This window comes from Nicotiana tomentosiformis, chromosome 1, assembly GCF_000390325.3.
Source record: "Nicotiana tomentosiformis chromosome 1, ASM39032v3, whole genome shotgun sequence".
NCBI lineage: Eukaryota > Viridiplantae > Streptophyta > Magnoliopsida > Solanales > Solanaceae > Nicotiana > Nicotiana tomentosiformis.
In genome coordinates, this window is record NC_090812.1 from 16734919 (window position 1) to 16750179 (window position 15261).

Consider the following 15261-nt stretch of genomic DNA (forward strand, 5'->3'; position numbering starts at 1 on the left):
CAAAATGCTTTGCTTCACTAATTCTACCAAAAGTGATACAATTGTAAGTACAATGATGAGTGCTATGACCGACTCAAGTGCCCTTGATAATAACACATACCAGAGATTTAGCAACGTGGAAAATGAGCACACCAAGGGAGAAGAAGATAATTTGAGACAAAATAAACATGTGAGTCATCTGGAACCTGTATTTTCAAATTCAACCAGAAAAAATTTATTTACACTTAAAATAAGACCCCATGTGAATTAATATTAAAATCACGAGCTTGGCATCATTTTTAAATTTTCTGTCAAACCTTAAAAATAGCGCAATCTATCAAACTTTATTGCTCCATCAACGAAAGAGCAATAACATAATAATGAGAAATATCTCTGGCCCTAGATTGTTTATTTACTCCTTAAATTAATAATTTTTTAATTTAATACAAATAATATTAAATTCTCCGGTTCAAGTCATCTAAAAAAACCCAACTTCAATTTTCCAAAAAAATCTCAAATTACTTTCAGTGGATCGTTGTCCATTTAGGCAAGCTTAAAGATGAGTTCAATTTATGAAAAAAAGATACTCCATATTATTAGATTATAGCCAAGGTTGGAAATTAGGGACCAAATGTTAGTTTCCAGAACTCCAAGTCTTCAAAGAGGCCGTTCCCAAATATGAAAAGCGAACGAGCTTTGACCTGCCAACTACATCCATAAAGCAAGCAGACCGTACGATGCATTATTTTGATGTCAGATCCTAAAAACTAAAAAAAAAAAAACCAAAAAAAGGAGGAAAAACAAAGAAAGATCACTGTCTTCAGTTCTCTACAAAACACTCCACAAATAATCTTTCATCTCAGAAAAAAGAGAAGTAAACTAAATGGTTTTTGAAAGTTCAGAGCCAAAAGGACAAAAAAGATGCACAGCAAATTACTTGCAGGAGTAGAACTAGTTAGCCCATCACCTGCTTTTTATGCTCTCCATTACCGTTCCCATCTTCCATTTTCGCCCAAGATTCTGTGCTGCACCAACAATTCTTCTTCTTCTTCTTCTTCTTCGGACCATAAGTTCAAGTTCAATCTTGTGGGTGATAGGAAGTGGAAGTTCAATGATATTGATACCAGTGAGTGCACCAATTTCCTTTCCCCTACTTCAATTTATTTCTTCTTGGTCTTTTTTTATTTGTTTATAATTTCAAGATTCATTTAATTAGGTCCAGTGCTTTTTAGTTAGCTTATGTCAGTAAGTATAGTTGAACTGGCCTTGGGACAAACTTCTCTCCTTGTTAATTGAAGCAGAAGTTTCCACTGGGACTGGTTTTCCACTGTAAATGACCTTGATGCACCCTCAGAAAAAGTGGAAATTGAATGAAGATTGAATCTTTTGAGGTTATTGACAATATGTTTTCACCAATATTGATTTTCCCCCTTCTATGGCTTGGGGGTGGTAGTGCTAGTGCTGTATTTATTTGTATATTAAGCTTCACAGATGTAGTGAGCTACTTTAAGATGTCATGTTTTGTGCTCTATGTGATTATGCAGGAGAGTTGAAATAATATTCAAAGGTAACTTTTTCTTCTTCTTGACATTTTACATGCGAAACTATATTTCAAAAAGAAAAAAAAGGATGACGGTTTAGGTCCACCTTTCCTGTTAGGTTAGCAGCTAAACAATGATTAAATTGGTTATTCAGTTTTCCAACAAGTAGCACTCCGAGCTTACTCTTGCTCTGATACAGTCACTTCCTTTTACAGGTAGAGTGCAAGAATCAGTAAATCACTGGCTGTCAAAGACACACAACTTTTTCAATGAAGTCACTTCACCGCTGGTAAAAACTGTAAATGACAAAAGAACCAGTGTGCATGCTGATACTCAAGATATGGAGGACACATTCATGGCTGAGCAGACTGTTGATAGCCAAACACTGAATGGTGATCTTTCTGTAGCTGCTATTCTTTCCATTGAGCAATTTAGCAGGTAAGATACATTTTTGTGGTCACATTGATTGGAACCACCTATTTCTGCATCAAGATGCTTGATTTTATGTGTCTATCTTGGAAGTGCCTGCTGTAAGTGTAATTCTTTTGGATTCTTATGTGTTGTGGTGAATATCCTGCGAAAAAGGCAGGGTGGCCGATAGATTTAAGGTAATTTGAGACATCTCCTCATGCCAAGGAGTCCCCCTCTTTATGTTTGTTGAGCATGTGCTAGAACCTTATTTGTACAAAAGAGAAATATTCTCTTAAAAGATATTCCACATAGTTATTTTGTCAATTTTTTTCCTGAGGGATTGGACCCTTAAAAGGTCATTTTAGGCATTTTATTAGACAAGTCAGTAACAGGAGTCATTCTCCTATAATAGTTCAGTGTGAAAAGTTGGTCTATGAACATGTTTTAAGACTAAATTGGTTTCTAGAGAAGTCTTCTTCTCTCTCTCTCTCTCTCTCTCTCTCTCTCTCTCTCTCTCTCTCTCTCTCTCTCTCTCTTCCCCCCTCCCCCCGCCCCCCCTTCTTGTTTCTCTTTTCTTGATTGGTTTTAGAGTAATCTCTTAAAAAGCTACTCAGATAATTTTCTCCGAGGTTTTCTTCAGGGGCATGGACTCTTCAGAATGTCCTCTCTGGACACTTTAATGGTCCTATCTATGTTGACAAAGAGTTCTTTTAGGAGACAATTCATTCAGATAAAGTCCTTCAAGTGTACTTGAGGTAATTAATGAAATGTTCTTAATGGGTGAATATAGAGAGAACTTTTGGTTGAGTGTTGAAACGCATAAAAATGAGAAAGAACAACTATGGCAAAAAACTCTGTTGGGCTGACATTGAGAGACAAAAGTTAGTGGAGCAAATGGGATTAGATACTCCAGTAGTCCTAACTGTAAATGATGGATAATAGGCGTTGTACGTATTGACCCGTGCAGTGTTCTAGCTAAACCGTTAGGTATTCCGGCTGGGGAGTATGTTCCTATATGTGACTGGATATTTGAGCAATCTGATTATATAGCTTATATAATGGGAACAATGTTAAAATGAATAAAATAATGGCCTCTTTTTTCGTATAGGAAGTGTGTTTCTTGATGTGAATAACGTGAAAGGATCAGTAAGTCTGTTGTAGACATGCTGGCATGGGCTGACATGAACTAGGCCTTGCCTTTTCTTTCTTTGGAAAAAAAAAACTTGTATTCCCTCCATCACACTTTCTATTTTGAGACATCTATAATGTTTGACACACTTGCATTATAATTTTTTTTTTTTGATAAGTCACTTTTTCTTTTTGAGAAGGAATTTTCTTCGATAAGTCACTTTCATGATAATTCTCCATCATATCAATTTTAGTGCCACCATTTGATTGGGCATGAAATTGAAGATGTTCATTTGACTTGTATATAATATAAGTGGCAGTTGCTATTAAGGCGATACATGCAATGTTTGTTTAACAGAGCAAACATCACATTAAAGTTTGATTAGTTAGTTAAATGTACTTAGTTTTTGAAATTTGTGAAAGTTTGTGTAATATGATATATTGATGGAACAACCAAAATAAGAAGACTCATATAAATTGAAATAGAAGTAGTATTTTATACAATTTCATATCTTTTAATGAGTTGAAATTCAATTAATAATCCAAGTTCTAACATGCATACATGATGTCATGTTTTAATTCGACGGAAGGGGTTAAAAAATTTGACCTCTCATCTTGTGGCACATTTAAGCACATCCAAATCTTGGGCGTCTTTGGGACATACTGGGTTAGGATTGCAAAACTTCTAGATGAGGAATTCTCGAAGTTTATTCTATATCACAATTTTTGGTTTGGTCATTATCCTACATAGACCTCCAAATACCCAATCTATATGTTCAAAACTATGATGATAGAATGTGTTATAAGGGAATAACGTATACTTAATCATGGAGGGTGGAGGGTGGTTGTCTTGAAAAAACTTGCTATCTCTTGAAATCCATGCAAAGTTAACTTAACAGAACACAATGGGAGCAGAGAATTCATATAGGCAATACGGACTGGTTGGGATAAAGATTTCGTCGGTATCGGACATTTATATCTGGTTTGGTGCTTGTCAGGAGTTTGTTTAGTTTGGTTAGATATTAATGTGTCAGTTTAGGGATAAGGGTGATGCTTAGAGAACCTTTAGTTTTGGAAAACCTTAATTTGTCTTAAAAGATAAGTTATTGGCATTAGAATGAATATGTCCAAAATGAAGCACAATGGATATAGAGGACTCATGTAGCAGACTAGCTAGATTGGGAAGTAGTTGTTATTGCTATTGTAGAGAGGGGGAGATGGAGTGGGGGGAGTTTAATTGGTTTAGGAAAAAATCCAAATAAAAATTATCATGATATGGTGAAATATATTTTTTAATCCTCTTGGAGTTAGGTGGTGCAAAAGTTTTTGACATTTTTGTATATGCTTGTCCTTGCAACCTTCGCTCGTTTTAGGAAGTCATTCTTGCGATTGAGTATTAAACTTGTGGAGTTGAGCTTACAGTTGTTGCTATCTGTGGTTAGCTTCAATACCCGACAAACCAATGATGAGTAATATATGTTTTTCTAAATTAAACTCTGGAGCTGTATATGACATATGATAGACATGCAGGATGAACGGATTGACTGGAAAGAAAATGCAGAAGATATTCAAAGCACTTGGTCCTGAATCTGTTCATAGTGATGCTCGCAGTTTGGTTGAATACTGCTGCTTTAGGTTTCTGTCGAAGGATTCTTCTCTCCTTCATCCTTGCCTGAAGGTTTGTTGGCTTAACTTCGTGTTTCCTTTCTAGTCTTTCATTAGCTTTTGATGAGCATAACATCAATTTTTTGCCTTTGTGAAACTGAAATTCTTTTTGGAGCTAGAAGTCTTATGTTCAGTTTGCTCCTCAATCCCACCCCTCCGATCCAATTAAGCAGAGCCCAATTTTCCATTTATTAGCTCTAAAATATCGTGAAAAGTTTCTTGTACGGTTAAGCCCTAATCCTTTAAGTAGTCTCTGCTTGTTGATGATTTGACAGAAGACAAATCCAAACTGAAGAAGAGAACATGTAACTCTTAGTTGGCTTGAAGTATCTTTGTGATCCTGTCAGTCATCATCTCTTTATATATGGATATTAAACGTTTTTAATTCTACTTTTGGTTTTGGTTTTGGTTTATAAAAGAAGTTTCAATATCTTGCTGGATATTTTGTCTTTTATGGTGAAGAACTAAATTTTGCTGTTGTGTTGATTCAGCACAATCTGAAAGCTGTAGTCTAGGATCAGTAAAATGTCGGTTTGAACCCTTTTAGATCAAGGAAGAGAAGATAAACAAAGATAGAAACCTTGAGATCTCTCCTTGTTCCTCTAGGAATTGGAATGTTTCCAGTTAGCTAGTTTTTCTTTCCATGCATGAAGTGGCTCTAGAGTTTTACTTAAACAAAATGCAAACTCAATATTTTCAGGTAGGAATGAGCGGTAAAATTTAAGATTTATGTCTACTTATTATTAATATTTTCAGATGTGATTGCAGGAACCTGCATTCCAGAGACTGATTTTCGTAACTATGCTTGCCTGGGAGCGACCATATAGGAGCAGAGGAGACTCCCAAGCTAAAGTTTCAGAGAAGCATTCTCTCCAGGTTGTTTCTCCGATCTTTAGATTTCATTGATGATAGGTTGGATTGAATGTGACGTGGGCCACTTTAAGTATAGGTTGTTGGCTTCAGGCTTTTAGTGCTAAGCTGTTAATCTAACTATAGATGCATTTTAAAAGTCAGCTGATGGATAAATAAGATAGCATCAGCTACAATTGTATGACACCTTATATTACTCTTCTGATGATCTGCCAAAGAAGATAAATTTCTGGTGATGTGTATGCTCTAGAACTGATATGTTAGTTGATACCATCTTTTCAACCTCTCTGCCAAGAATCCACATATATTCTGTCTTTTCTTTCTGTTTTCTGGTGATGTGCAGTCAGATCAAGCTCGACTGTTGAAGTTTAACAAATTTCCCACTTAACTGAGTATAATTTTGGAGGCTGCTTGATTTTTTCCAAGAACAAGCTCAAACATTTGACATAACTCAAACAGTGAATAGTTTATGCGTAAATGTGCTGTAAAATGGTGGATGATAAAATCCCTTTGCAGTCATAATAGTGCATTTTAGGGGTGAATAAACTGGAAATGCTTGACATAGTTGGTGAACACCCCTCGGTGGCAATATCAATGACTATATATCTTTATCTGTTAAAATTTACAAAAGAAATTGCTGAGAATGAAGAAGGTTTAGGAAAGTAGAGGCTGGAGGTGAATGCAGTGAGGAGGAAAATCTTTTGGTTCTCGGTCATATTTAGTGCAGACCTCACTTTTGCTTTCCACGTATCCTAATTGCTTCCCTGACGATCAAAAATAAAAAGTTCTCCTTAATTTGCTAGGATATTTAATATTTGCAAACTTGGAAAGATGGCTTCTCCATTATTCATGTATTATATTCAACTGAGTGTTTCATGATTGTAATTCACTGGAATACTATGAAGACAAATATATGACATCAAGCCTCTTCGTGTTTGAGGAAGACTAATTTATTTTTCTAGACTTTGTCGCATACACTTCTGTTGCTGTAACCTAAATATATCTGTTCCTGCTGAAGCTGAAGAGAAGACTTGTTGGAGAAGAGGCTTTTGTTCGTATTGCTCCTGCTGTTGCTGGTATAGCTGATTGGGCAACAGCGCACAACCTTTTCAAAGCTCTTGCTGGTAATGATAAGGGTATCTCATTTACCTCATGGTCCACATACATCGGTGAACTTCTCAAGTGAGAACCCTCTCTTTTTAGTTTCCTTTACAAAAGTTTCTTCTCCAAAGCGTTATTATGTTATGTGCATGTGATTGCACAAGTCAAATTTATGGTTGATTATCAGCTCACATACACAGAAAGTCGTAATTCTTAGAGAATATGTAGTTTATTAATTTGACAAATCAAAAGCTGAGCTGGATTTCTTGACAATTTGGCGTACTGTTACAATTCCATAAGAGTTTGACGTACTACTGAGTAACTATTTCTTTTTTAATAAAAATGCTAAATCCATGTAAAAAAATATGCCAGAAAATTTGTCCACTTGACTATGAGGAAGTGAACTTATCACATAATTCTGAATAAGGCAAGTATTTATGATTTGGATGAATACAAAAGCTTCAGAGTATTCATTTCTGAAATCTCCTACAATTTCTTCATTTTCTTAACATTTCAGTTGTTTGGTTTTATTAATATTTTGAGTAGTCCTATCCTTTTCAGTAATGGGGGAAATTTTGTTATTAATTCCTATTTTTGTTCATTAAAAGGAACTTATGTAGAAAATTCTTGACTAAGCTTGAAATTTTGAAGTCACCAATATAATTTTTCTGATGTTCATTTTCTTATTTTAGAGTGCATGAAGGACGGAAGTCATACCAGTTTAAAGATAACGCCCACCTCCATGATGAGAGAATCTTGTGCATTGCTTCCGGTGGAAAACACCCCGTTCTTAAATGGGAGAATAATATGGCATGGCCAGGAAAACTAATATTGACTGATAGAGCTCTTTACTTTGAGGTACTCATAATAATTATATACTTCCAAAGAGAGCGTAAAGGTCTCATGAGATGTTTCATCCTTGAGTGTAAAGTTTAGTTGGTATTTCCTTTATACTCCTAATAATTGAGCCAAATGGATGATGAAATTCGTTTGATTTGGCTAGTTGAACAGTATGCACATGAGATACTTTTTATATAATTGTTCTGGTGTTGTGCAGGCAGTTGGTTTGACGGGGAAAAGAAATGCATCAAGATTGGATCTTACAGGAGAAGGTTCACTCGTAAAGAGAACAAGAGTTGGGCCTCTGGGATTTGACCTTCTAGATTCTGCTGTATCTGTCACTTCAGGTCCTCAGTGCGTAAGCTTCTCCAACCAATCCCATTTGGACTGTATCATTTCCTTTATTTTTGTCCTGACAATCCCATTTAGGACTAAAGGAAGTAGGCCTGGAAATGCTCTTAGTTGCATTCTAACTTCAAGTTTCACATATCCATTCCAATCTTAAAAGGAAGCACATTAACTAATCACCAAAACTATCATATGACTAACTAATAATTTGCATCTGATCGGAATCCTTATACCTCTCGATTTATCATATTAGGCACTTTGTCAAAGTCATATCGGCCTTGGGACAGAGATGTTCCTTTGTTTCTTCTTTATTCCAATTCCCAACGAATTTCATGCTTTGGTTTGAGCCTGGATTTGAATGTAGACTTGTTAATCCTGAAATCATTTGTCCTTCCCCATGTTAGTTGACTATACAGGTTCTCTGACTGAAATTATAGTTTTATGTGATTTCTTTTTTGTTCGTTTATTTTCCTTCTGTTTTGATGTCAAATTCTCCCTGCAACATCCTTCTGGACAACTAGTTATCGTTTAATTTATGTGCTCTTATTTTTTCCTTGTGTTTCCCATTTCCATTAAGAATGGGAAGTTGCTATATGAAATATCCAACCCCTCCTCCCGAAACTGTAACCTGCATTCGTACTTGTAATAATGACTACTGTTATCTTTACAAAAAATAATGGCTAATGCTACTTACTTTTTAGCCTATTTAGTTTTTAAGATGGTTTTGCATCTTGTAGTGAAACTCAAGTTTTCCAATTCATTAAAAGAAACCAGGAGCCATAACTGAGACAATCCCATTTAGGACTAAAGGTAGGCCTGGAAATGCTCTTAGTTGCATTCTAACTTCAAGTTTCACATATCCATTCCAATCTTAAAAGGAAGCACATTAACTAATCACCAAAACTATCATATGACTAACTAATAATTTGCATCTGATCGGAATCCTTATACCTCTCGATTTATCATATGAGGCACTTTGTCAAAGTCATATCGGCCTTGGGACAGAGATGTTCCTTTGTTTCTTCTTTATTCCAATTCCCAACGAATTTCATGCTTTGGTTCGAGCCTGGATTTGAATGTAGACTTGTTAATCCTGAAATCATTTGTCCTTCCCCATGTTAGTTGACTATACAGGTTCTCTGACTGAAATTATAGTTTTATGTGATTTCTTTTTTGTTCGTTTATTTTCCTTCTGTTTTGATGTCAAATTCTCCCTGCAACATCCTTCTGGACAACTAGTTATCGTTTAATTTATGTGCTCTTATTTTTTCCTTGTGTTTCCCATTTCCATTAAGAATGGGAAGTTGCTATATGAAATATCCAACCCCTCCTCCCGAAACTGTAACCTGCATTCGTACTTGTAATAATGACTACTGTTATCTTTACAAATAATAATGGCTAATGCTACTTACTTTTTAGCCTATTTAGTTTTTAAGATGGTTTTGCATCTTGTAGTGGATTTTTTCTTTTAGCTGATTTAGAAATGCTTATAGATATATTCTGCTCTAAATTTATTGCACTCATATCAGGTTGGACACATGGGTATTAGAATTTGTGGACTGGGGAGGAGAAATGAGACGGGATGTGTGGTATGCATGCATCAGTGAAGTAATTGCTTTATACAAGTTCATACGAGAATTTGGACCAGAGGAAGGTGATCAATCAGTGTACAATGTCTATGGCGCCCAGAAAGGGAAGGCAAGAGCAATTTCTTATACTACCAATGCTGTTAGGAGACTCCAGGCTCTTCAATATGCTCGAAAGCTCTTGGAGGAGCCAACTAAATTGGTTCAGTTCTCATATTTACAAAATGCACCTTATGGTAACGTCGTATTACAAACTCTAGCAGTTAATTGTTGGGGTGGACCATTGATTGCAAAAGTGACTGATCAAGAGTATCAATCAGGGGGATCACCTAAATCCACAAACGAGGCAACAGAAAGTAGTAGTCATGTGTTTGACATAGATGGAAGTGTGTACCTGCGGAAGTGGATGAAGTCTCCATCATGGGGTTCTAGTGCTTCTCTTGCTTTTTGGAAGAACTCTCTGTCGAAACGGGGGATAGTTTTCAGTAAAAATCTTATTGTCGCTGATATGAATTTGATGGAAAAAGCAGCAGTGACCTGTAGAGATAAATATCAAGTTGCGGAGAAAACACAAGCCACAATTGATGCCGCAATGATTGAAGGGATACCTAGTAACATTGACCTTTTTAAGGTTGTCTTATCTCTTTCCTTTTCTGTTCTTTCTGCCTGCAAATTTTTCTGACTTTTGGATTGATTAGTCTGCATTCATACATCTCGTAACTCCAGAACATTAAACGACCTTTTTGAAATTCATTCATGGGTTTAAATATTTAAATGCTTGGTTATAATTAGGACAATAAGCATGATAAATTTTGTAAGATTTCTTTTCCAAAAAGGACTTGCATTTGAATGGTCGCCGAGGATTACTTGAGAGCTTTGCTAATTGTTTTTGCACAAGGTAGGCTGATATGTTGATATTCTCTTGTGCTTGGAAAAATTATAGAAGCCTCACTCTACCCAAAGGTGTGCCCTAGTGGTTGATGAAGTTGGAAAGAAAGCCATGGAGACCGGAGTTAAAACTCGAGCAGAGACAAAAACAGTTAGGCCAATTTCTTCCGGTTGAAGACATAATTAAGTAAATAAAAGAGTGCTATCTCTAGCAACTTAAGTTTTGGATGAGATGATCACACACTTCAACATGGTATAGCATAGCAGGCAAAGGTCCTAGTTTGTGTCTCACTGCCATCCATTATCAAGAAGAATTTTCAGGTGCTTGGCTTATCAAAAAGAATCAAACACGTGCATGAGGGGGCGTGTTAAAAGACATAATTAAGTAAATAAAAGTGTATTCTTTCTAATAGCTTAAGCTTTTAGATGAGATGGTCACACATTTCAACACTTCCCATCTGCCAAAGTCTCGATAGGCAGAGTTGCCCGGTACCTATAGTGTGGGAAGATACAAGTGCCGGTGAAGTAGTGAAGGTGCGTGCAAGTGGTCTGAACTCCAGTATTATAAAATAATAAAAAAAAACTATAGAAGCCTCACTAGTTAAGACTATTGTTTACTTTTTTGCGGACAGTTTCGTGGTTATGGCTTCAACTTAGGCAGCTTTTCTTCTTTCTTTTTTTGTGAACTGAAATCTTGATGAACTTGACTTCAGTTTTGAACCTCTATCAGTTCTTTTACTTCATTATTATATTGGATGTTAAAGCATGCGGCTTAACATCTAACCAGGGTTACTTCTCCATTCAAGGGGAGGGATGAGGAACCTACCATGATTCGAAAATGAAAAAAGAAAAAAGGGAAAGAACCATCGATTATTTTCGGAGGGGAAAAAACAACATTAGAAGCTTTTATCAAGATTTCATAAGAATTGTAAATCATTGTGGAAGAGGACTGGACTCGGATCTTAATGTGATAGAGATGTGGCACTATATTAAGTTTGTGCTGCTAATGGTATTGTTCTCTTCTAGGGCTGTCAAATTTGGCCTAAGCCCAAATGAACTGCCCAACCCGCCCAAGAACTCATCCCATCTTGATCCAATCCATCTCAACCCATTTAAAGTTGGGCTGATTTTTACCCCAAATTGATCCATGAGTAACTTTGCTAAAATATCTTAGAAATATTTTTTTTTGTTTGATATGTTATATATGACCATAACAAAAGAAAAAAATATCTTATTTACTAATTATACTTTTCTTAATTAAAGGTTGGTAAGAGTTGCGCGGGTTGGGTTATGACCCAAATTTTAGCCTATCTTGACCCATTTCAACCCAAGTAACTTTTGGGCGGGTCAATGACCCGCGCATTTATTGACTCAACCTATTTTGACCTGCTCAAAATCGGCCCAACTCGCCCATTTGACACCCCTATTCTCTTCCTTTATTGAAAGAAATTGGCTAGAATAGCTTGTTGGACTTGGTTCTATGATCAGCCTTGTTGTTTGTTGTCTGTGTTTTCTAATTCTTACTCAAGCTAATTCTTTTATCAATAATGTTGATTATTGATTTCCCCCTTCTTGACAGGAACTTGTGTTTCCTTTAACAGTTGTGGTAAAAAACTTTGAGAAACTTAGGCGTTGGGAGGATCCCCTATTGACTGCCTCTTCTCTTGCACTTGTATATACACTTATATTCAGGTAAAAGTGCATTTCCGTATATCGAGAAGTCTACTGACATTGATCTTGTTTGCCTGTACACCTTAATGTTTGCTGAGACGTGTGGATGCATTCTGTAGAATACGTATATGTCCACGAAGTCCCAATAAATAATTTGCTTGGCACTGAAAGAAACTTCTTGTGGATAAAAATTTCATTACTGGTCTTAATGATTTTTATCCAACTGGAACCATATTGCTATCTTCTGGGATTGTTGCCATCTTGCATCTAATTTTTACATTAGACTCATGCTAATTTGAGAGACCATTCTAAACCTCCCAAATGGTCTTTACAGCATTTCTCATCTAAAAATTAGTTAGTTTCTGAAAACCATATTCTCAAAAGTTCTTTTTGCAGGTTGTGAAAGTTCATGGGAAATGCTACACTGTTGTACTCTTAAATTTTCGCCCATACGTGTGCATTTGGAAAAAATTGTATAATGTATAAGTTTCTCCTGTTGCTTGTTTTAAAGGATAAGCACAATTGCAGTGAATATGGGCCATGAATATCCATACATATTTATGATGCATCAGAGTAATTTGTTGCTGACTTGTGTTAACTTTGTTACTTTATTTTGTGAGCATGCTCCTGACTTTATTCCTCATATGTTAAAGTTATCTATCTTAATTTCAATGACTTACTCAGCACTCAATTTTCTGGGATCAGGAATATGCTGTCTTATGTTTTCCCAGCAATGTTGATGGTCTTGGCTGCTGGCATGTTATTACTTAAGGGGCTCAAGGAACAAGGTCGGCTTGGAAGATATTTTGGAAAGGTAACAATACGTGATCAACCACCATCAAACACACTACAGAAAATTATCGCAGTTAAAGAGGCCTTGCGTGAAGTGGAAAGGTATCTGCAGAGCCTGAATGTGTCGCTGCTCAAGATTCGAGCTATCATTCTTGCAGGCCAACCTCAGGTATCTCCTGAGAAACTTTGTAATTGCTTCTTAATTTTAACATCACTTGCTATGAAATCAGGTCTGTCTTTCTGTGGCCAGAGAAAGAACTGAAAAACATTGCCAGTGCTATGCTTAAAATGTGTGCTACTCAAAATATGCCTGCTAAGGACAGATAACAATAGCTTAGGAGTAAAACTTTAAACAGTCTCTTCAAGAGTTGATCCCTTCAATTATTTGATTCATTTTAGCTATTTTAAAAGGATTCTGTTTGATCAAATAAAGTAGATAGATTATGTAAGCCCTCTCAATTCCCTACTACATAGCAGAGACATCAATTGTTTCCTTCAAAAAATTGGCGGGCAATTGGAATTACTTAATAAGCAGTATATTATTATGTCCTAGTGTCTAGTTGCTTCGGTGATGATGTCTAATTCTCGTTCTGAACAATAGGGAAATTTGCTCTTAATATTCTCACTCTGTCCCTGTAATTAAGTAAATATTATTCTAGTCAATCAATTTGTTAAATCAGTCTGATCCCAGCAGAAGCAACACTAGGTGAATTTAGTGCAGGTGAATACCTGAAACTTAGAAGATTCTTTTTCCTTTAAATCATTTCCTTCTCGATGGCTAAATTTAGTGAACATACAGCAGTCCCCTTGTCCAACTCCACTCGTCATCACAGGAACTTTCCTCATCCCCAACCACTTGCAGCTATATCCCTAATTCTAACACCACTCGGAATTCCACACCTAATTCAATGTCAATAACCCTCTTTGTTAACCAAAATTGAGATTTGCACTATATTTTAAAATGAATCATTTTTCTTGAGGGACCAAAAGTTGCACTTTCTGCATAGAGCTAATATGATATGTTGCCTTCTTCTGTTATAGCACTTAACTTTGAGCTTAACTCCTTTTAGAAACTTGTTCGGATCAACTCCTGCTCCCCCCCCCCCCCGGAGGGGGGAACTTAATCCACAATGGATGGTAATGTATCGACAATCTGCATCCTCCTCTAGCCCGCACTACCTCTCCAGAAGATGCAAGAAGTACAAAAGAGCTGACAAAATCAAAAAACTTCTTATGACAGTCATTAGGAACTAAATTATGCCAACTATACAACCATAGAAGACATCTAGCCTTAAGCACCGTAGGACCTCTCTAACAATTAGTTGTAGCTCCTTAAATTTTTTTTTGGCTATGCTGGATCCCTTTTAATTGTTTTAGGGAATCGATTCTGCATATTCTGGATTTACTGAGATTATTGTCCTAAATATTTATTTAGGTCCACTTTGAGTAATTATTTTAGGGGTCAATAAATGCTGAATGCTGAGTCTACTACTATATATTACTTGAACTTCAGGATAATAGCATTATTTCTTATCTAATACTTCATTTTGTCTTTACTTAAATTGAGTTAATTTTCAAAATCTTTGTCAGATCACGATGGAAGTTGCTCTGGCACTACTATTTGGTGCAACCATTCTCTTAATTGTTCCATTCAAGTACATAGCTGCTTTCCTGATTTTTGATGCATTCACCCGAGAACTCACTTTCCGAAGGCAAATGGTTTTGAGATTCATGAGCCTTCTGAAGGAGCGGTGGGACACGGTGCCTGCCACCCCAGTTGTCGTGCTACCATTTGAGGATGATGAGTCTGATGCACCAAGCCAAAGAAAGGAGTCCAGTAATGTAGTAAAACCAGAAAAACAGCTAAAGCAGTAGGTTATTGTAAATTCTCTTCTAGGTATTTTCTTTTCTCTTGTCTTTGTTCTTTATCCGGTTAGTTGGCGGTGACAGTAGGAGTGACAGGTTGAAGATGAAGCAGCAAAACATTTTTGCTCTTAATAACAGTATCATTTGGGTGGGATTTTATAGTTTAGCCTCTTGGACCCTAGATGAAATGGTAATTGATTTTGTATGAATGTCTTCTGAAAAGGAGACAATGCATTACTCCCTCTGTTTGAATTTATGTGAACCTATTTTCTTTTTAATCCGTGCCAAAAAGAATAAACTCTTTCCTTATTTGGAAACAATTTACTTTTATGTAATGATTTATAGTCACACAAAATATATGTGTCTCATTTCACACCACAAGTTCAAAAGTCTTCTCTCTTTTCTTAAATTCCGTGCCCAGTCAAATGAGTTTACATAAATTGAAACGGAGGGAGTAGAATATAAGATAATGTGATTTTATTGTTGTTTTCATCGCTGGGCTTTCTAAGTTGTTAAAGTAGAAGTTACTTATTTCCTGTGATCTCATTACCTTAACATTTTTTCCTTTTCTTGGG

The 15261-nt window shown here is 36.1% G+C and overlaps 1 protein-coding gene across 3 annotated transcripts; it reads left to right on the forward strand.

Moving 5' to 3' along the window:
* Positions 1-714: 714 nt before the first annotated feature.
* Positions 715-14964, forward strand: LOC104120526 (uncharacterized). 3 transcript variants are annotated; one of them, XM_009632302.4, is made up of 12 exons: positions 715-1105; positions 1736-1958; positions 4590-4737; positions 5493-5600; positions 6613-6776; positions 7388-7553; positions 7753-7889; positions 9413-9705; positions 9790-10100; positions 11937-12049; positions 12734-12989; positions 14411-14964. In XM_009632302.4, exons 1-12 carry the CDS (start codon positions 901-903, stop codon positions 14693-14695), a joined length of 2409 nt encoding a protein of 802 aa, XP_009630597.1. In that variant the 5' UTR covers positions 715-900; the 3' UTR covers positions 14696-14964. The 3 variants fall into 3 exon arrangements, with proteins under 3 accessions (XP_009630597.1, XP_009630595.1, XP_009630598.1); XM_009632300.4 differs by having other exon boundaries at positions 717-1105; positions 9413-10100; XM_009632303.3 differs by lacking the exon at positions 715-1105 and having other exon boundaries at positions 1828-1958; positions 4582-4737; positions 9413-10100.
* Positions 14965-15261: the final 297 nt, after the last annotated feature.